The sequence below is a fragment of the Marmota flaviventris genome, chromosome 5 (assembly GCF_047511675.1).
Source record: "Marmota flaviventris isolate mMarFla1 chromosome 5, mMarFla1.hap1, whole genome shotgun sequence".
Lineage (NCBI taxonomy): Eukaryota > Metazoa > Chordata > Mammalia > Rodentia > Sciuridae > Marmota > Marmota flaviventris.
This window is the reverse complement of record NC_092502.1, coordinates 108,524,461-108,548,241: the sequence shown is the minus strand read 5'-3', so window position 1 is coordinate 108,548,241 and position 23,781 is coordinate 108,524,461. Positions and strand designations below refer to the sequence as shown.

The following is a 23,781-nucleotide window of genomic DNA, read 5'->3' as shown; positions in this document are numbered from 1 at the left end:
TGTGAGTTTATTACTTTGTTATATAACTGATTATGTTCTCTGATTTGTTTGGTCATTCTATGGTAGGATATTTAGATTATTTGCAGTCTTGCCTAATATAAATAACTTTTTAATAATTTAGGAGAAGCTTTGCTGTATTTTCAGATTTATGTCTTAAATTCTCCTTTATAATTAAGGAAAAAATTATCTTGTTGACTCAAACCAAGGTTTTGTTTTGTTTGTAATTACTTCTTCTCAAAGCATAACATTTTGGGAAAAAAGAGAATTTTTTTTCTATTTGCCTATTAAAAATTATCATTTTATATTAATAGTTTTATTTCCATTTTCAAGTTAACATATTAATCACTTTTTTGTATAAGAAAGGCTGCTCAATTTATTATTCTTGGTTAGGATTTAAGTAGCTGTACCTGATGCATAAAAACTGCTCTAAAAACATCTGAAATGAGGGAGTTGTTTTTTTTTTAAGGAAATTATCTTAGTTTTATTTATGCAGTGTATTGTCTTTCCTTCAGTCAACTTTTTTCCCCTTGGTACAACAAAATCATTTATTTTGCAAGTAAAATTTTTAATAATTTAGTGAAGGAATAGTTGCATGTATTTAAGAAATAAATGTTTGTGCATAGAATGGAAAATTATTCTTGTAAAATGGATATATATTTGCTCATCCAGTAGCAACTATAACAGCCAAATTTTGTCAAATAAGGGATTTCATTTATTTATTCAATTTATTTATTTATATTCAATTATTTCAAGGGATAAGGAAGAAGTATACAATCTTCAACTTTGAATTATCCAAAGGCACAGTGTCAGAATTTCAGATTAGACATGACCCTTATTTTGCCTTCAGGCTCTTCCTTCTCATATTTCTTACATTTTTTTTTTTTTTTTGCCTGCTGTGAAAAATAATGATAAAATAATGTCTGAGAAATTTCTCATTAGTGATTTTCACTTATATCTGAAACTATAATGACAAACTATCAGCATGTTTGAGGATGTATGTAGCCAACCTACATAATTCTGGACTATTTTCTCCCTATCATTGCTACCTCTATTTGGCAAGCAGTTATCTCCAAAAATTTTTTCAAATCAAATATATTTAGCTTACCTTGTGGTATTGATATGAAATATTCCCCCAATGTGTTGAAGGTGTGGTCTCTAGAGCAACAATGTTCAGAGGTAGAGCTTTGGGGAATTGATTGAATTAAGAGGGCTTTTATTTCATTAATGAATTAATCCATTGGTAGATTCATAATTTGCATGGGGTCTTCTTCTTCTTCTTCTTCCTCCTCTTCTTCTTCCTCTTCCTCCTCCTCCTCCTCCCCCCCTCCTCCCCTCCTTCTCCTTCTCCTTCTCCCCTCCTCCCTCTCCTCCTCCTCTTCCTCCTCCTTCTTCTTCTCTCTCTCTCTCTCTCTCTCTCCCTCCCTCCCCCCCTCCCTCCCTCCCCTTCCCAGCTGCTTCTAGGTGAGCAGCTTTCCTCTACCACATCCTGCCACAATATTCTACCTTGCCTCAGGCCCATAGCAATGAAACTGGCTGACCACGAACTAAAACCTCTTAAAACTTTGAACTCAAATCTTTTCTCTTTAAGTTTTGTTACAGCAATGAAGAGTTGACTGATGCTTACACTGCTGAACTATCTAATCTTTTTTTTTCAGCTTGCTCCTTTAATTTTGCAGTCACTTCATAGGTAAATGTTAACAAGTTGATAATTATAAAAATAATTGGAATGATGTAGCAAAAACAATAACATTTGGAAAGCTCTTCTTAAGAAGTTTTAATTATATTTGGATGAAAATAGTATTTTTTTTCCTTTCCTCTAAAAGGGTTAATTAATTTGTTCATTTATTTTTTAGGACTAGAAAAAATTTTCCAATGTTCACTGTGTCATTTCCCCAGCCTATACTTTCATTGAATCATCAAAACATTGAAGGTATGTTTTAATGGGTGGAGGTTTTTCTTTGCCTGAAAATAAAAGGCTTAGATATGGAGTTACTTACAAGTAGGCTGGTATACTGTACATTTTAATTTGAAATCAGTGTTGCTATTGAAGTTGGATTGTGTTGCATAGAATTGCCTGTGAAGGAAACAGGTCAGCTGCAATCAGTACCTGCTACTCCAAATGCCTACTCTTTCTACTTGTGATTTTTGGGGCTGAAACTTGAAAGAAAATGTTTTGTTTTTTCTGTTCATAACATCATTAATATCTACACTATGCTCTCCCTGACTGGCAGTCACACAGGCCAGTTTTACTTTGGTTTCAGCTACATTAGAGAATGCTATTTTTCTCTTTGAGGTGTCTCCTAGGAATTCCTCCAGAGTGAAATTATGTATGTTGTGTCACACTGTAGTAAATATTCATGATAGTTAGTGAAACCTTGTAATATAAGAAAAGGGCAGGAATACATGATAAGAAATTGGAAAAGATAAATTTATAAAGCTCTGTATTCTGCTTTGCATTACCACTTCTCCTTATCACTAATTCTTACATCACACTCCTAGTGCCTAATAATATTATCTGTTCATTCTTTTAATGAGTATGTTTTGAACTTTCTGTGTGTCACGTGTATTGGTGGCACACGTGTATTGGTGGCTATAGGTGTATGAATTCTAAATAAACCAGGGATCCTTAAAGGATCTGGATTTCAGGATGGTCTGAAATGAATCATTGCTGAAAAGTGATGACTCTTTTAAGGATGTCTGGGGGTAGCACTAAAACAATAAAGGCCTAGATCGTTGCTTCCCCTGGCCTGCTGTGAGAAATTCAGGAAAAAAACCCCAATAATTTGGGGGCTGGGGATGTGGCTCAAGTGGTAGCGCACTCGCCTGGCATGCGTGCGGCCCGGGTTCGATCCTCAGCACCACATACAAACAATGATGCCGTGCCCGCCGAAAACTAAAAAAATAAAATATATAAAAAAAAAAAAACCAATAATTTTTAGTTCGTGGAAATTTTTGTGGACAGATTATATATTCACAGTAATACTAAAAAATGTTAATAATACATAAAAAGTTGTCTATAAAAGGTGACCATAGTAGGACTTATTAAAGTTTGAATGCCTTTTAAAAGTCAGGACCTGTTAATACAAGTGCATTTTGTTTTATTTACAATATATGTCTATTTGTAAATCACAGGGTTTTTCTGTTTATCCATTAGTAAGTAGAAAAAAAAGAAAACATAACTATGAATAAGTTCTGTGGTCTTGGAGAAAGTAAGAATCGTACCAAGAAAGGGAAGGTACATGTGTATACAGAGCACCAGTAGTGACACATTAAAAAGTGTGGGAAGTGAGGTCTAAGCATGTCGTAAGATGACAAATAAGTAATACCCAATTAAAGAGAGTGTTTAGCAGGGACTAGATCCCACACCTCTTAGGAAATAAAAGCCATAAATATCCCTGCCTGTTGTTAGATTGTTGAGGGCCACAGCCGAGTCGGGATTTCGCATGGCATTTTTGCCATAAGTAGTGGTTCAGAGGTGACGCCAGCGAGTTCTCGCGGAGTTCCTGTTGAGTTCTGGTTGAGCTCTTGCGGGGATTCCTGAAGAGTTCGCATTGGTTGGGGAAGTGCCGGAGGAGGGATTTCCGGTTGTTGGTTCCTGGAGGAGCCGCATGGCATTCGGGAGAGTTCCTGGGGAGCGTGTGGAGTGTGCTGGTGGAGTTCAGAAATAAAGTTTGTTCCTGCTTCAGTGGCTCGTGATTTGTGCCCAGCCAGACTGCGGCATTAGATGCTGATAAAAGGTATAAGTTTATAATAATACTAACAGAACAAGTCAGTATATAATAAATATTAGAACAGTGGCCAAATAAAACTTAAAGATGGCATTGTAAAAAAAATAAACAAGAGAAAAACCTTTGTGAAGTTTAAGGTGTTATTTTATAAGTAAAGCTAGATAACTGGCTACTGAGGTTTGAATCCAACAAAAAATCAGGTAAGCAAAGGACTTAAAATCAGCATACTACAGTAATGCAGCCACATCAATGTTTATAGCAGCTTAATTCACAATAGTTAAGCTGTGGAACCAACCTAGATGCCCTTCAACACATGAATGGATAAAGAAAATGTGGTATATATACACAGTGGAATATTAGTCAAGAAGAAGAATGAGATTATGGTGTTTGCTGGTAAATGGATAAAACTGGAGACTATCATGCTAAGTGAAATAATCCAATCCCCCCAAACCAATGGCCAAATGTTCTCTTTAATATGTGGATGCTAACACACAATGGGGGTGGATGCTAACACACAGTGGGAGGTGGATTAGACAAAGGGGAATAAAGGGATGGGATGGGGAGACAGGAATAGGAAAGACAGTAGAATGAATTGGACATAACTTTCCTATGTTCATATATGAATGTACAACCAGTGAAACTCCACATCATGTACAATCACAAGAATGGGATCCTAAATAGAATAATTTATACTCCATGTATGTATAGTATGTCAAAGTACACTGTCCTCTCATGTATATCTAAAACAACAAATAAAAAATATTTTTTTAAAAAATGAGGTATCAATGACCCAGATCCTGTCACCTCAATTGATCCAAGAAATTATTTGGTTTCTATTTGATGCAATTTTTGTAACCCTGGGAAGGTAATTAATAACTTAATTATTTTTAATTTTTATTAAAAAGTATATATTTGGAATTAGCAGCTAGACTCAATTTAGATAGTCTTGATTTTGTTGACAACATCTGAAGTATCATAATCAAGAACAAGTGGAACATATGCCTTCTTCTCTTCATTAGGTTTGACCAGGGTATTGACCTTGGCCACAACAATGTCCTAGAGCTTCTTCATAGCTGTTTGATCTGTTGTTTGTTGGTCTTGACATCTAGAATGAACACAAGTGTTGTGGTGTTCTCTGTCTTCTTCAAGGCGGACTCAGTAGTTAGAGGGAACTTGATGATGGCATAGTAGTCAAGCTTATTTCCTCTGAGGGTGCTATTTTGAGGATATTTGGGCTTACTCTGGAGCTGCACTGTCTTGCACTACCAGAACATGGGTAACACTTGGATCTTTTTGTTTTTGTCTGTGGATGCCTTTCAGCATTACCTTTTGGCCTTTGTTTTTGCTTTGGCTTCAGTTTTGGAAGAGGCAGGAGTTTTCTTCTTTACTTTCGGTGTGCTTTTAGTGAAAAGGTTCAAAATAACTATTACTTTAATATTAAGTTACAGGCCTAAGAATAGAAATAAGAATGAATCAAACCAGTGTACTGTTATTTTAGAATTAGTTTAATAATAATAATAAATTTCATAACCATTGTACTTGTACTTTGCCTTTTACTTTAAGTCTGCAGTTGTGAAAAGATTAATCCTGTTAAATTTGTAATTTAAGAGAATTAAAAGTTTATAATCAATGTTTAAATATTAAAGAAACAGTAATTTTCATGTTTTTGTGTCTTAGAGACTGAAGTTTAATAAATCGACCATTAAATAAATATAAGAACAAATTATAATTGATGCTCCTCTCCAGATAAATAAGAACTTTAAGGTTTTTAAGTCAAAGTAATTTTTAAGATCAATATCTGATAGCCCAGTATTATAATTCAAATTATGGCAAACATACCCTTCAAATTTTGTGAAAACCTGTATAAATCCTTTTATAAGTTGTGTTTGATGGATAAACCAAAAGAATCATGTTTATAAAGCTGTAAAGTTACCATTTTAGAGATTGAGGTCCTTTTTGTAGGGTTGTCTTGTACAACGTGGACAGAGGTGTCATGGATGGTGTCATGCCATGGGCTTTCCCTTTTCTTCTTTGGTTTTTGACCAGGATAACAGGTGTCAGCCATAGTTACACAAAGATTGATTCACATTTTTTCTATACCTAATTCCAGTATTTATAGAAAACAAGTTTCCACTTTGTCCATTTTTCCTGCCAGTTTTGGCCTTCTGAGAGCCATTAATTTCTGTGATGCTATTGGCATCTGTGCAGTGTCCTCAAAACCCTCATTGATCTTCTGAGTGACAAGTCTTACTATTTTTTAAAAGTACTTTGTGCACCATAGTGTTTGTTTCTGCCCTGAAGCTGTGTTGATTAGAAAACCATAGAATTGGTAGTTTCTTTCCCTTCTGGCACCTCATTGCCACTCTCTCTTGCTTTCACTCCTTTCAGAGTATTCAGAACATGAAAATAATTTTATAGTATCATCACAGATTAAATCTTGTGCAAGTAAACTGTTAACTTATTAGCCTTTAATCCTGATAGTGTTCTAATATAGTCCTATTCTTTTTCTCTCTCACTTTAAAGGGTAGTTCTAAGCAAATTATGGAATAATCAAAATAAGCAGACTATCTTAAGTAAATATAATAGCATTAATATTATAATGCTTGTATATAAGTTAAAATCTATATGCAAGTTAAAATTTTTGCATAAATTGAAACTTCTGTGGCTGTTTTTATTGCTTTTGGTATTTTAGAATCATTTCTTATACATACTATTATATTTTGTTTCTCAAGGGATAAGGATAGATGAGAATTCCAGAAGAATTTTTTTTAAATAAATTTTAAATTAAAAAGGAGAATTCCTGTAACTAAGAATCCTGAAGTTATAGAATGTTTTCTGAATTTAGTATTAAGCAACGAAGATATCTTTCTGTCTTTTTTCTGGTGCTTCTTCTATGTATTGTTACTTCTCCTGGCAAGATTGATGGTCTTCAGTGACCTAAAATCCTTTGTCACATTTGAAACTGACTTGAATCCCCTTTCCTCAGCACTTTATTATATTTCTTGAGTCAGTCCCTTCAAATAGTGAAACAAATGCCACCAGTTGTAATTATATTCTAGAATATAAAGTTAACTTTGAGATAAAGCCCTGAGGCTTTTCACCAAGGTCTTTGATATTTTGTTCTTTGTTCACATGCCTCGAAAAAATAATAAAAATGAAATCACTACTGGAGCTTTAACACCAAAAGGACTATCTTATTCAGCCTCTATTCCTTGCTATGTCTATAAACAAATAAATTTTCCCCCTTTATAGAGGAGGGAATTCAGTATAAAAAATGACTCATTTCTGGGCTGAGGTTGTGGCTCAGCGGTAGAGCACTCGCCTAGCATGTGCCAGGCCCAGGGTTCCATCCTCAGCATCACATAAAAATAAATAAAATAAAGGTATTGTGTTGAAATACATCTAAAAAATAAATATTTTTTTAAAAACGACTCATTTCTGAAAGTTATAGTCTATGGTGTAGTTTGAGATAAGCCCTGGGAAATGCTAGTCTTCCGTTCCCCAGGAAGTAGAATACATGCCTTGTTGACTTTGACCTAGATATTCCTGGTCTATGTCATATAACCCTCCTAAACAGTGCCGTGTTGCACATCTGGCCTCTAAGACCTACATGTGGAATGATGGGTGCAGGACCGTATGGTTAAATGATTGATTTTTTTAGGGTCTGTACTTCAGGTCTTCTTGTGAATGATCTGTCTATGTGTCTATCTACTTACCTAACTCATTTATTTGTTTATCCACCAATTCAACAAACAAACTTCTGGGTCAGGGGTGGCTAAGGCCAATTAGTACCCACTGAGAATATTTTAGCATCAGAGTATTTTACTGACATCTAATTTAAATTTTTTTTTAAATCTTGGTGGAGAAGATCAGTAGATTAGAGGAAAGAGAATGGGAAAGGGAAGAAAGAAAGGAAAGGGAGAGGACATGAACTGAAACTGAATTCCATCAATGTACAAATTTGTTGAGATGAACCCTACTACTGTGTATAACTATAACTATAATGCTCTAATGAAAATTTTTTAAATGAAAAAAACCTTGATGGAAAATATGAGAATTCCTTCTAAATGTTTATTTTTAATATAGTAATGAAATTTCTGTAAAATATTTTATTAATTTATCATATTTTTGAAGCAGTAAATGTTAACATAAGAGAAATATTTTTTTTTTCCTGTTCAGTGTGCAGATCAACCCAGGGCCCCTCACATGCTAGGCAGATACTTAGCCACTGAACTATATTCCCAGCCCTTTTTAAAGTTTTATTTTGAGACACAGTGTCTCTAATTTGCTGAGGCTGGCCTCCAATTTATGATTCTCTTGCCTTAGCTTTCTGAGTAGTTTTGATTATAGGCATACACCACCATGTCTAGTTACAAAAGATCATTTTGATGGTGACATCAAAGACAGTATAGGAAAAGATTTCTTTGAAGATTCTTTATAATTCAAAGGAGAAAGAGGGTGAAATCCTTTTTTCTGTTTTTGAATTCTGCTCAAGGACCTGAGAGTTTATTCAAATAAACCAACCAATAAACAAAATATAATCTTTTTTGCAAAGATAATTGCCAATTTTCTTCAAATGTTTCTTTTAACCAGGGGGATGGAGGAGTAGAGGGAACACGGAAAAAATGTGTTTTCATTGATATTAAAATTTTAAGCAACTAGAGATATAAAATTTCAAATAACTTAAGATATGGATAGTGAAACATGAGCATAGAGGATTTCAAAGTTAGAAAAATTATTCTTATGATTTTATTCACTTTATTCATTATCTATGAGGAAGTGGAATGCCATGATTTTTAAAATCCTAGTTGATTTTCATCATTAAAAGTAAAAACCATTTTTTTGTTTTTAGTATGTACTGGGGGGTTTGACCCTCCAACATCAACTGTGAGGAGCTTGAGGGTACAGAGAAACCCCTTGGGATATGGTTTCAGAGAACAGTGTCTGCTTTATCACACAGCAAAATAGCTTTTATAGCGGGTATGTACATATAACAGTCATGATAGGCTAGGGGTAATAAAAACATATCATCTTACAGAAGTCAAGATACCAAAACCAGAAACTGGCATGTAGCTGACCCTACAACAACAAGGGGAATAACTCCTTGTCGAAAGAGCAAGGAAATTTCGCTTGCCAGCATTCTAACAGCACTTTGTCCTAAAACAGCATTCTATGTTAGGACTTCCTTGATGCACAAAGAATAATATAAGCTGAAAAACCTGTCTTGCTTGAGAGGATATATTCTGAGGTTCAACAGATAAAACTTGCTTTTACAGTAGCTATGTAGATATTGCCTAGTAAAAAGAAACTGAAAGAATGGCTCAAACATGATTAATTTTAAATCCTTTGGCTATATACTAAGGAGAGGGATAACTGGGTCAAATGGTGGTTCTGTGACAGGTTTTCTGAGTAATTTCCATACTGCTTTGCAGAGTGGTTGCATCATTTTTCAGTCCTACCAGTAATGTAAGAGTGTACCTTTTTTCCCACATCCTCGCCAACATTTATTGTTACTTGTATTCTTGTATACTGCCTTTCTGACTGGAGTTTTAATTTGTATTTCTCTAATTGCTAGAGATGTTGAACATTTTTTCATTTATTTGCTGACCATTCATATTTCTTTTTCTGTGAAACATAATGAATCCCACCATCATGTACATCCATAAGAATGAGATCTTAACTAAAATATATTCCATGCGTGTATAATTATATCAGAATGGATTCTGCCATCATAACTAAAAAGAACCAATACATTTAAAATATAATTCATTTACAAAAGATAGGATGATACTATGCATACAGCCTTTTTTTTTTTTTTTTGTACTGGGGATTGAACTTAGGGGCACTTGACCACTGAGCCACATCACCAGCTCTATTTTGTATTTTATTTAGAGACAAGGTCTCACTGAGTTGCTTAGTGCCTCACCGTTCGCTGAGATTGGCTTTGAACTCGCAGTCCTCCTGCGTCAAGTAGCTGGGATTACAGGTGTGCACCACCAAGTCCAGCTTCATACAGCCTATTTTTTGGTGTATCTTATAACTTATTTACATACAATAAGTATAGAATGACATAAAACAAAATAAAACAAAAAAAATGCTTGAAATGTCAGTGAGTCCTAAATACCACCCAAGTATATTCGAATCCTTGAGTCTTAATAATGAAGATAGAAGGCAAAGGGAGTGTGGTGTTAGGAGAAATAATTTTTTTCCTTATCCTTCCAAAATTAACTTGATGTGAACTGCTGTCAGCCAGCTGAGCTCAGAGGGGTCCAGGTGAGCACACAGAGTACAGCTGAAGTCACAGAGGCAAGGCAGCATCCTCTGAATCTTTAGAATGAGCTCTTGATTCCTTTTGGCCTTATAGGAAATGTTCATGCCTAACTCCATATAGCATGAATTCATTTAAATTCTGTGACTTATAATGGAGGGGAGATAATAATACTTAGAAAGTAGATAACTATTTTTCCTTGTGTATTTAGAAATACTTACAATAATTCAGCTAAAATAGAGAATTGGGTTGGGTTTTAGCTAAACTAATTCTGAATAATTGTAGTTCTATTTGGCCCTATTTAAAATATTTTTTCAGAAATGGAATAATTTTATAATTTCATTTCTAAAATGAAAATAATTTTATAATAATAAGATATATTTATAAAATATTTGATAATGTCACTTTAATTGAGGGAGTTCAAGTTATGTGATTTTAAAATGCTGAATGAGAGGGTATGGATTTAGTATTTTAATAAAACTGGAATTAAAGCATATGTTCTCTTCCAGAGCCTGAAGCTGAAAATACTGAAGTTCTGTCACATCTAGAAGAGGTTGGTTTGTATAACAGATTATCTATGTAGATCATGGACTTAGATTTTTTAAAATTATGTTGATTAAACTATTAAGCTAATTTAGACCCTATCCTAAGGCAGTAATATGACCAAACCATTTCAATAGGTAGAAATTCATTCTTGTTCAAAAACCTCTTCTAGTATTTATTCTTCCTTATCTGTAATAAAACAGTGTTTTCTTGATCAATTTCTTAATTCATCTCAGCTGTATTTTATGCAGTTCTTGCCAACAAGTTTTTTTTTTCTCAAGTCAGGAGCCAGAAGACAGGAGAAAGAGCATAAATTTTGGAATCAGAACTAGGTTCTGAAGTCAGCTATGTTATTTATATCTGTAAAATATAGACAATATCTGTTTCTCAGAGTTATTGTAAGGACTAAAAGCAATAAGTTTATAATATATGTCACCTAATTAGTGCTGAATAAATATGTGTTCCTCCCTTCCTTCACTCCCTTACAAATCTTTGATTACTGGCTCAAGACCTTTATCCTCTGTGGATCTGTTTCAGATGACTCTGGTAATCTTGACCAAAGTAATTACTCTCTCTTTAGTGTTTATTTTTCACTGTCTGTAATCAGTATTTCCTAATTACTTGCCCTCTGACATTAATAGATCTTCTGAGGAAAAAGAAAGATTTTTTTTTGGACAAAACTATGAAGAACACAGTGTCCTAGTTTCCCCAGATATTTACAGTGCATATGCTCTGAAAAGTTCTGTAGTAAAGCAGCTGATTTAATTTTGTTTTGTCAAGTATTTTTCAAACAATTATAAAACTCTACATGGCCTCTGCCTCCCTGATGACTTTTTCTTGCAAGATACTAGACTCTGTGGGATTGTTTGTTATACCTAGAGCCTTATATTTAGTAGACATAAGGACTTCAAATAGGAGGGAGGCCTTAAGATACCGCTTAAAGAATGGGTAGGATCTAGTTCTTGATTCATTTTTAAATTTCTTTAGCTTTCCCAGCAAATTAGAGTTGGTATTACTAATAAATAAATATATCTTCTTAAGCTCTGTATGCTGTATTCATAGAAGATGAATGGTGCCAGATAGAAAAAGATCAGTGGAAGAATAAAATTTTTTATTTATAAATATTTTTTATTTATAAACATGTGTTATAAATATTAGAAGGCTAAAAAAATAATAGTGCATTCTATGAAAGAGGTGGTAGATTTGATTTTTGGAAACAGCCAAAGTCATTGAAACCCATTCTGTTATTTAAGGTCAAGCAAATTACTAGTTTTTTGTTGCTGGAAAAAAATTCAATACCTTTAAAGTATGTTATATTCTTGAATGACTTATCAACTGATTTTGAAATCAGTTTTTCAGGAGAGATTATAATAATATTTTGAACATTATAAACATTGTGAGAATAGGCGCAATCTATTTATTAAGGTAATATCTTGGAAAAGTAATGGTTACTTGAAATGTAAGTGTTGTGTATTTTCTTTAAAATATCACAACCCAGATCTATTAATTTATAACCAGGGCTTGTAATACTTTCACAGATTGCACCCTCAATTCTCCTATTTTCCCCTCGGATTTCCTGTCCTTCAGTCTTTTCACTTCTTATTGTATATTAATACAAAGATAGGGACTAAAAATAAGGTGGATGACATAATTTTATTCCTAGTTAATAATTTTTGTAAAACTAAATACAAGCTTTGGCAAGAAAGAATTTTGTAATTAACTGCTATGAAGTTTTGAGATGACCTGTTACTTTAACTGTTACATCTGTGTCTTCTATTAGCACAGATAATTTAAACTTAATTAAATTGATCATTTTCCATCTGTAACTATGGTCCAACCAAAGTTACTCTCAGTCCACTATTAAGTGATTAATTATGTATTCAGTCTTTAATAATTTGGTATAAGAAAGTAGTAAGGAATATTCTTTTTTACTTAAGGATGAGGAGAACAGTTGATAAAACCACTTTTTGAGGGCAACTTACAAACAAATTACAAAACTATAAATTTTTAATTTCAAATGTTTTCTTGTATATGCTGTAATGATGGAATTTCTTTTTGGAATATACAGGAACTAAGTGAAAACAGAGATTCCCCTGAAATTAGCCTTCTTGCAGGTACTGCTATTACAGTATCTGGTATGCTTGCTGTAAAGGAGAAATCATTAACAGAGCAAGAGAAGATCTTAGCAGTACCACATGCATTTTCTGAACCTGGGAAGGAAGTTTCAATGACTATGACTTCTAAAGAAACCAAGGATGAAGAAAGCTCCCTTGAAACTTTTGTATCTGCCTTAGAAAGGTTGCTAACATCACCAGACAGCACCCAGGAGGAAAGACTGTTAGAAATAATGAATGATTTTGATCCCGGAGAATTGATTAACTCCCCAAGTTCCATAGAAATACCTTTGAATGCTTCATCAGCTTATAGCAGAGATTTGCTAGAAAACACAAAGGATGATACATTACCTGCAGAGTTATTGGCAGCCCTGAACACATTGTCAGAAACCAAGCTGGGACCCATCTGTCACAGAATAGAGGAAGGCAGCAATCTTAGTGATGAAAATGGATGTTTAGAAGTAGAGCCTGTTATGTCCCAAACTGATGAAGATTGTACACAAATAGCAGAGGTGAATTTTGAATCTCTTCATTCTACTCTATCATTAGAGCAAAGTTCCAACTTCGCTGGGCTGCGGGACAATGGTCTAGCAGTGGAACAAGTAGGTGCAAGTATGAGTTGATGATTTTGCCTTTTTTTATTGTTGACATTTAACAAGTAAATCTACATTGTATTAAATTCAAATCTTCTACCCAAATATCAACATCTTAGAAGATATTTTCTAATTTCGAGGCATATAGTAATCTTTTTAAAAGTTCTTGCATACAGTTTTCAAGGGGTTAGGAAGCTAAAATAGATTTTTCCCCAATAGACCTGAGAAGGCTTATCATTAATTTTCTTGTGTATATAGGAAAGAAAGGTTCTTTACCAGAAATTTCTCTGTTAGCTCAGAAAATCATTATGTTTACCTAGATTCAGAGTAGAGACGGGATACCTCACATTAATTTATAGAATGTATGTAGTTGGGCTGCCAGGTGAGGGGGAAAAATGCCCAGCTTTAGCAGAACTTTGCCTTCTGTGTCTGAGAATACTGCCAGAATTCCAGCAATGTTATATGTAGAGGCCCTACAATGGCCTACTGCGTTCCAAGTTTCTTTTTCCTGTTGGCAATTTGAATATTCATTTAAAAAAATCAAACATTACAGCATTAAATAATAATATAGAAACAAAAAGTGCTCCTTTGCCTCAGTTCCACTCTAGAGTTTTCACTCTTTTTTAAAATTTTCGTACCAGGGATTGAACCCAGGGAGTTGCTTAACCGCTGAGCCACATCCCCAGCCTCCCCCTCCCCCACCTTTTTAAATTTTGAGTTGCTTAGGGTCTCACTAAATTGCTGAGGCTGGCTTTGAACTTGGCAATCCTCCTGCCTTAGCCTCCTGAACTACTAGGATTGCAGGCATGCACCACTACGAGTTTTCACTCTTAGCAGTTTGGTACATCTATGTCTAATTATTGCTATTATAGTCTATTTAAGTTTATTTTACTCACATGGGATTTTATACAGAATGCTTTACAACTTATTTTTGAAATTTAATAATACATCTTGGTTATTTTTTCAGTGTTAGGAAATATAATACTACTTAAATATTTTAACTTGCTAAATGGTCTTACAATATATGAATATATTGTAATTTATTTAAACAATTCATTAATGGTGGTCATTTGGATTCTCTTTGTCTTTTGACTATTACCAAAACGCTCCTGTGAATATCCTTGGGAAGATTTAGATAACAATGCTGAGCTCATGTTGCAACATATATGCCTAGAATAATACTACATGGGGTTCTGATTATCATATCCCAAAACAGATATAATAGGACTAAGAGAGAGACAGAGACAAGGACAAACACAGATTATGGAGATAGGGGGTAAAAATTAAACATTGTAGTGCTCTAATCTGAAAAGAAGGAATATGAATAAAATGTATGGGAAATTATGATAGGTACTCATAAAGGGAGCACAAACTTGGCAATTCTTCAAAATAAAAGAAAAAACTTTTAAAAGTAGAAAAGAGATGTGCTTAGAACAGAACAGATCAAGTTAAATACTCTAATTCAGGTGTGATAAAAATACGGAAATTTTTATCTTGAACCTTTACAAACTGGATATATAAATAAGCTAAAGGTTTAGATGATATGTGTAAAATAAAAATCTTCATGGAAATTAAATTTATAATGGATTATTAAGGAAAACTAGAGCAATTCAGGTTATACTGTGACCTTTTTTAAATCAGTGTAAATAAGGTTATATACTATCTTGTCCCACAAGTTTTAATGTCCCTTATTGTTGCTGCTAAATAACAAAATACTAGGCTAAGTAGACCACTGATCTGGCCTAGTATGGCTTTTTTTTTTTTTTCTTTTGTATAAGATACTGAACCCAAGAGCACTTAACCATTGACCCACATCCTCAGCCATTTTTATTTTTTGAGACAGGGTTTCTCTCGCTGAGTTACTTAGAGCCTTGCTAAATTGCTGGCTTTGAACCTGTGATCCTCTGCCTCAGCCTCCCAAACCACTGGAATTACAGGTGTGCAACATCATGTCCAACTCTAGTATGGCATTTCTAATGTTTTTATGGGTTTTGTCATTTTTACTATTTCCTATAAAACTGAAGCACCAAGAATAGTCTTAGGTTTTTCCCTTAAATTTTACAGATGAGTATTGAATAAATCATTTTTACTAAATTATGTTCTTAAGTTTTTAAATTTATATTATCTTTTATTACATTAATTATTATTAAAATAATTTAGTTGACATGCCTGTGAATTCTTGCACTTTCATCTTTTCAGAGGCATATAAATTTTATCCAAGAACAAGATCAAACTTAATTTCTCCTAATGTTAATATTTTTCAGTACTATAATTATTTATGGATGTATCACATCTTTACAGACTGTCGAAGACCTAAGTTCATTTGAGTTACCAACTTTGCCTCATCAAAATGTCCCCTCTTGTGAGCCACTAAATAATAAAGGGAATTCAAATTCTATGGAAAATGCCTCTGACCAGGAAACTCCATGTATATTAAGAAGATCATCTAGACTAGAAAAACTGAAAGTAAGCCAAGATGCAAATGGTACAAATGACATATGTAAGATTACAGAAGAGATTTTACCAAAAATACCTAGCTGTGAGGATCAAATAAATAATAAATCTTCAACTAACAATTTCAGGTATGCTATTAAATTGAATCTTTGTTTCCAGTTATGTTATGAACCTAATAAATAATTATATGCTTGAGAATGTTAGGGTCAGTGTAAAGTTACCCCTAAGTAAAGAGCTTTATTACTTTTTATGTTGCTGCTTTTTTTATTTTGCGGTTTTTGATCAGTGCCATTCCATTAAGCAAATCCTTATTTCTTGAAAACAGCCTGCCTTTTTTGCCCTAAAGGGGAAATAGAGTGGATACTGGCATCCTGATTTGGGAAGTGATATATAGGAGACTCAGCGTACTCAGATTTATAGGAGACTACACCTAGAGGAGAGAAACACAAAGAGAACTAGAATCTATGAAGACTGGCAATATAGCATGTCTGTCACAGAATCATCTGTAGTTAACTCAGGAGCCATCTCTATATTTAAAACTGCCTTGCTACTTAAGAACAGCTCAGTAAAATATCTTTGAGTTTTAAAATTGTAGTCAAAATTTGGTATGATTTTTCATGAATGCCTGTAGAAAAATTATGGTAATTTTAAAAATACCTTTATTTTTCAAGAATGCAAGATCCTGTTTTAATGATTGAAGGTAAAGGGAAGAGTATCCATTCATCCAGACTCAAGAGTAAACAGATCAGGAAAAATAAACGACTTTCAATAAAAAATGGTAAGGCATATTTTGGGTATTTCTCCATTTCTTTAAGTCACATAGGAACAATTATGGTAGAAAAGATTCAAAGATTATCTATCTCAACTTTCTCATTTTATTGATGAGGAAACTGAACTTCAGAGATGGTAAGGTTTTTCCAGCATCACACAGAGCATTAAGAACACAACTGGGATTTGATCGTAAACTTCTGGCTCATAGGCTGGTATTTTTTTCTGTACTTCTGTTTTGGAGAGGGTAAATACAGAAGTCTTTTCAAATTTAGGTATTTGACCAGCCTAACAAAACTGTGAGAAATTATACCAAGAGTAGTGGAGAAAAGAACAAAGCCAGATTGTTATTGTTCTTATCTCTTATCTATGTTCCTATATAACCCAAAAGATTGAACTGAGAAAACCTCTCAAATATAATAAGGGAATCTAGAAACATTGGTTAAAACATAATAGTGGAAAATTGGCAAAATTGGAATATGGACTGCAGATTGTATCAGTGTTAAATTTCTTGAATTTGGTAATAATACTGGGTTATATAAAAGAATGTCCTGTTCTTAGAAAATAAACACTTAAATATTAATGGTAAAAGGATATGGTATATAAAAGGTACTCATTTTATTTTTTATGTGTGTATATGTATAAATGAAGAGGGAAGTAGACTGTTTAAAGTCGTGGCAAAATGTTGACAATGAATGAATTCTTTGATCTTCTTTTTATTTTTCTTTCTTTTTTCAGTACTAAGGATTAAATCCAAGGTTTTGCATACGTACTAGGCAGGTGCTCTACCACTAACCTATATCCCCAACCCTTTGTTTGTTTTTATAACTTTCCTATAAGCCTGAAATTATTCAAAATAAAAATTCAATAAACCAAAGAAGATAAAATTAATATATTTTATGTAATTATTAACTAGAGATACAAGAGAATATCCAATTTATAATTGTTACAAAAGACAGACAATACCTACTTATATCAGTGTTAAGAAATATGATAAATACCTGTAAGAAGAGAGCTTACAAATTCTGCTGAGGTACGTTAAAATAAAAAGACTCAAATAAATGGAAAGAAGAACTTTGCTCTTGACTAAAAAGATTACGTGTTACAAGAAACTTACTTCTCTTAATTACTTAATGAATACAAGAGATCTCTATCAAAAATAGATTTTTGTTTATTTGTTCATTGTTTTATTGTTTAGGTGTTTTTTTTTTTTTTAACAGAGCTGGAGGATAGCTATGGGAATGTTACAAAATGATACTAAATTTCAGCTGGAAAAGTAATTATGAAAAACTAGATAAGAAAATTCTGAAAAAAGCAAAGGGAAGGTAGAGTGGTAGGACCCTGTTCTATATAATATCAAAGCATATTAGAGGAGACAGGAAGATGGTGGAAGTGAACTAGATAGTGAGTACCCATCTCTTTACAACATGGACGGAAAGTAGTCAAGGAAAAGCAGAATTGAGAGGTGGATGACAAAATAAATGTTCTAAGACTCAGTATTACAAAGTCTGAGATCTGGAAAGACTGGAAGATAGATTACCAGAGTAGAAAACAAGCTCAGAGTCCCCTAATCCTGAACTTGAACCTGGTGTTAGGAAGGGGGGAGGGGCAACAGAGAGAGAAAATGGTGGGGGAGCCAAAAAATCTCTTAAGCTCACCTACTTAAAAGGAAAAACACAAGTGTAACAGATGGATCCTTAAAACATAGTAAACAACTTAAACAAATTTATGAAAAGAAAATTGAGCTAGGGGTCTGCAGTCATCTCTGGAGCCTTCAGCAGACCAGTCACCTCCTTAAATCAGCACAACATCTTCCCTGCCCAGACAGCTGCAAATTAAACCAAAGGGAAGTCCCTTGCAGTGGGATCTCTTAAGAATCTGGCCGGAAAGAACTTCTAGAAGGACCACTACTACCCCAAAATCAATGAAATCCTCTCTTTTACTCCCTTATTGTGAACAAGGAGAATGAGCTACTGGGAACTATACCAAGAAATTGCACCTAACACTGCTCAGCCTCTGGGACCCAGGAAAGGGCAGAAAGCTCTGTGCAGCCTCCACTCACTCAATTCAGACAGGGACAGCAATGAAGCAGCTGTGGCCCTGAACAGAGGAAAGCAGATTCACCAAATCCAGACCACTGACATTGGGGAAAGGCACCCTGGGAAACCTAGGGTTGGTCCCCGGGATTGCAGGGCCATACCAGAGGGAAACTGCCCAGTGGAAAATTACCAGAATCTATGCAACAGGAAGGGGTTGATCCCAGCCTTAACTGGTGCACAACCTGACCTGTGGTCACACTTGGCAAGTGACAGGGCATTGTTTGAATACTTGTAGGACATTGCATCAGACTTAGTAAACAGAGGGAATCAATGCCCACTATTCACAACCCGGGGCAGTGGAGACTATGGTCCAGGTGAGCCACCAGAAACCTTTCACTACAGTACCTCAGAGAGCAACGTGATCAGGGGAATACTTCTGCACCACAGAACACCCATGGAAAACCCAGAGCCAGAGTTCCTGAATTCACAGACAGGCATGGGGATTTTCACTACTTTGAAAAGAATCTGATAGACGGGAGCAGCTACACTGTGACCCATAACAATCACAGGGACACTCCAAAGCCTGCATCTTGTATTACTGTACACAATAGAAACAGCCAACTCACAACACTAACTGGTCACCTGTAGGCCCTTGAGCTGATAAACCAGAAGTTGCTAGTAGGAGGTTCATAGCAACTAGGGAATTGGCTCCTGTGCCCCTGCAACTTAGGAGAGATCCACAGCCAAAGACTGATGGACATCTGCTAAATGTCTAAACCCCAATGAAATCCAAACCAAACTTTAATAAAAATTTTCCTTGCCTTGATATGGTCTACTATAAACAACTCTAATGTCAACTTGATTTATAAATAACTTTTTAATTTTTAATCCAATTGCCAACATTGTAACTTCAACCTGTTTGAATATTTTTCATGTAATGTTTTTTTAGCATTAATTAGAATCAATCTTCTTAACTTTGTTTTCCTAGCTCTAGTTTATACTTGTTCTTCTTACCCCCTGCCCATCTTCTTGCATAATCGGATACTACCTCAAATACTAATCATTAATCTATTTCTCCTTTCTACCTTGGTGTAATTATTCTTTTATAGCTTATCTCTCTCTCTTGTCTCTCTCTCTCCTTTTTGCCCTATCTTTATTCTGACCCCACTTTAGTCCACATTTAAGGTTATAGTGAGTTTACTAAATTTAATAACTATTTTTTTTTGCATTTTTATTTTTTTTTCTTTTTTCCCCCTCTATTTCCTTTTATTTATTTATTTATTTATTTATTGGTTGTTCAAAACATTACAAAGCTCATGACATATCATCTTTCATACATTTGATTCAAGTGGGTTATGAACTCCCATTTTTACCCCACATACAAATTGCAGAATCACATCGGTTACACATTCACATTTTTACATAATGCCATATTAGTGACTGTTGTATTCTGCTACCTTTCCTATCCCCTACTATCTCCCCTCCCCTCCCCTCCCATCTTCCCTCTCTACCTCATCTGCTGTTGTTCAATTCTCTCCCTTGTTACCCCCCCCCTTTCCCCTCAAAACCTCTTATATGTAATTTTGTGTAACATTGAGGGTCTCCTTCCATTTCTATACAATTTCCCTTCTCTCTCCCTTTCCCTCCCACCACTCGTCTCTGTTTAATGTTAATCTTTTCCTCATGCTCTTCCTCCCTGCTCTGTTCTTAGTTGCTCTCCTTATATCAAAGAAGACATTTGGCATTTGTTTTTTAAGGATTGGCTAGCTTCACTTAGCATAATCTGCTCTAATGCCATCCATTTCCCTGCAAATTCCATGATTTGTCATTTTTTAGTGCTGCGTAATACTCCATTGTGTATAAATGCCACATTTTTTTTATCCATTCATCTATTGAAGGGCATCTAGGTTGGTTCCACAGTCTAGCTATTGTGAATTGTGCTGCTATGATCATTGATGTGGCAGTATCCCTATAGTACGCTCTTTTAAGGTCCTCAGGGAATAGTCCGAGAAGTGCGATAGCTGGGTCAAATGGTGGTTCCATTCCCAGCTTTCCCAGGAATCTCCATACTGCTTTCCATATTGGCCGCACCAATTTGCAGTCCCACCAGCAATGTACAAGTGTACCCTTTTCCCCACATCCTCGCCAGCACTTATTGTTGTTTGACTTCATAATGGCTGCCAATCTTACTGGAGTGAGATGGTATCTTAGGGTAGTTTTGATTTGCATTTCTCTGACTGCTAGAGATGGTGAGCATTTTTTCATGTACTTGTTGATTGATTGTATGTCCTCCTCTGAGAAGTGTCTGTTCAGGTCCTTGGCCCATTTGTTGATTGGGTTATTTGTTATCTTATTGTTTAATTTTTTGAGTTCTTTGTATATTCTGGATATTAGGGCTCTGTCTGAAGTGTGAGGGGTAAAAATTTGTTCCCAGGATGTAGGCTCCCAATTTACCTCTCTTATTGTTTCTCTTGCTGAGAAAAAACTTTTTAGTTTAAGTAGGTCCCATTTGTTTATTCTTGTTATTAACTCTTGGGCTATGGGCGTCCTATTAAGGAATTTGGAGCCCGACCCCATGATATGTAGATCGGAGCCAACTTTTTCTTCTCTCAGGCTCAGAGTCTCTGATTTGATATCAAGCTCTTTGATCCATTTTGAGTTAACTTTTGTGCATGGTGAGAGAAAGGGGTTCAGCTTCATTTTGTTGCATATGGATTTCCAGTTTTCCCAGCACCATTTGTTGAAGATGCTATCCTTCCTCCATTGCATGCTTTTAGCCCCTTTATCAAATATAAGAAAGTTGTAATTTTGTGGATTAGTCTCTGTGTCCTCTATTCTGTACCATTGGTCCACCCGCCTGTTTTGGTACCAGTACCATGCTGTTTTTGTTACTATTGCTCTGTAGTACAGTTTGAAATCTGGTATCGCTATACCTCCAGATTCACACTTCCTGCTTAGAATTGCTTTTGCTATTCTGGGTCTTTTGTTTTTCCATATGAATTTCATGATTGCTTTATCTATTTCTACAAGAAATGCCATTGGGATTTTGATTGGCATCGCATTAAATCTGTAGAGAACTTTGGGTAATATCACCATTTTGATGATGTTAGTTCTGCCTATCCATGAACAGGGTATATTTTTCCATCTTCTAAGATCTTCTTCTATCTCTCTCTTTAGGGTTCTGTAGTTTTCATTGTATAAATCTTTCACCTCTTTTGTTAGGTTGATTCCCAAGTATTTTTTTTTTTATGAGGATATTGTGAATGGAGTGGTTTTCCTCATTTCCATTTCAGAAGTTTTGTTGCTGATATACAGGAATGCCTTTGATTTATGCATGTTGATTTTATATCCTGCCACTTTGCTTAATTCATTATTTAGTTCTAGTAGTTTCTTTGTAGACCCTTTTGGATCTTCTAGGTATAGAATCATATCGTCCACAGATAGTGATAATTTAAGTTCTTCTTTTCCTATTTTTATGCCTTTAATTTCTTTTGTCTGTCTAATTGCTCTGGCTAGTATTTCAAGAACTAAATTGAATAGAAGTGGTGAGAGAGGGCATCCCTGTCTTGTTCCAGATTTTAGAGGGAATGCCTTCAGTTTTTCTCCATTTAGAATGATGCTAGCTTTTACAATGTTGAGGTAAGTTCCTGTTATCCCTAGTTTTTCTAGTGTTTTGAACATAAAGGGATGCTGTACTTTGTCGAATGCTTTTTCTGCATCTATCCAGATGATCATATGGTTCTTATCTTTAAGTCTATTGATGTGGTGAATAACATTTATTGATTTCCGTATATTGAACCAGCCTTGCATCCCAGGGATGAATCCTACTTGATCATGGTGCACAATTTTTTTGATATGCTTTTGTATTCGATTCGCCAGGATTTTATTGAGAATTTTTGCATCTAAATTCATTAGAGATATTGGTCTGTAGTTTTCTTTCTTTGAAGTGTCTTTGTCTGGTTTAGGTATCAGGGTGATGTTGGCCTCATAGAATGAATTTGGAAGAGCTCCTTCTTTTCCTATTTCTTGAAATAGCTTGAAAAGTATTGGTATTAATTCTTCTTTGAAGGTTTTGTAAAACTCCGCTGTATACCCATCCGGTCCAGGGCTTTTCTTGGTTGGTAGACTTTTGATGGCTTCTTCTATTTCTTCCTTTGTTATTGGTCTGTTTAAATTGTGTGTGTCTTCCTGACTCAATCTGGGCAGATCATATGACTTAAGAAATTTATCGATATCTTCACTATCTTCTATTTTATTGGAATATAGGGTTTCAAAATACTTTCTAATTATCTTCTGTATTTCTGTGGTGTCCGTTGTGATATTGCCTTTTTCATCCCATATGTTAGTGATTTGAATTCTCTCTCTTCTTCTCTTCGTTAGCGTGGCTAAGGGTCTGTCGATCTTATTTATTTTTTTGAAGAACCAACTTTTAGTTTTATCAATTTTTTCAATGTTTTTTTTTGTTTCAATTTCGTTGATTTCCACTCTGATTTTAATTATTTCTTGTCTTCTACTACATTTGCTGTTGTTTTGCTCTTCCTTTTCTAGGGTTTTGAGATGAAGTGTGAGTTCATTTATTTGTTGGTTTTTTTCTTTTTGTGAGGAATGAACTCCAGGAAATGAATTTCCCTCTTAAAACTGCTTTCATTGTGTCCCATAGATTCCGGTATGTTGTGTCTGTATTGTCGTTTATCTCTAAGAATTTTTTGATTTCCTCCTTTATGTCCTCTGTAACCTATTGATCATTCAGTAACATATTGTTCATTTTCCAGGTGATGCAGGATTTTTCCTTCCTTTTTTATCATTGATTTCCAGTTTCATTCCATTATGATCAGATAAGGTGCATGGTATTATCTCCACACCTTTATATTTACTAAGAGTTGCCCTATGGCATAGTATATGGTCTGTCTTTGAGTAAGATCCATGTGCTGCTGAGAAGAACGTGTATCCACTTGATGATGGTTGATATATTCTATATATGTTGGTTAAGTCTAGGTTATTGATTGTGTTATTGAGCTCTATAGTTTCTTTATTCAGCTTTTGTCTGGGGGATCTGTCTAATGGAGAGAGCGGTGTGTTGAAGTCACCCATAATTATTGTGTTGTGGTCTATTTGACTCTTGAACTTGAGGAGAGTTTGTTTTATGAATGTTGCAGCACCATTATTTGGTGCATACATATTGATAATTGTTATGTCTTGTTGGTGGATGGTTCCTTTTAACAGTATATAGTGTCCTTCTTTATCCCTTTTGATTAACTTAGGTTTGAAGTTGAT

At 34.7% G+C, this 23,781-nt stretch overlaps 1 protein-coding gene and 1 pseudogene across 1 annotated transcript in view; one reads left to right on the top strand and one right to left on the bottom strand.

The window, feature by feature from the left end:
- Ankrd31 (ankyrin repeat domain 31) overlaps positions 1-23,781 on the top strand; it is a 190,863-nt gene that overhangs the window by 30,056 nt on the left and 137,026 nt on the right. The window contains 5 exon segments of the mRNA XM_034636448.2: positions 1,854-1,930; positions 10,506-10,549; positions 12,608-13,165; positions 15,548-15,828; positions 16,372-16,478. Coding sequence (XP_034492339.2) covers positions 1,854-1,930; positions 10,506-10,549; positions 12,608-13,165; positions 15,548-15,828; positions 16,372-16,478 — 1,067 coding nt within the window.
- LOC114086297 (large ribosomal subunit protein uL23-like) lies at positions 4,665-5,735 on the bottom strand (annotated as a pseudogene).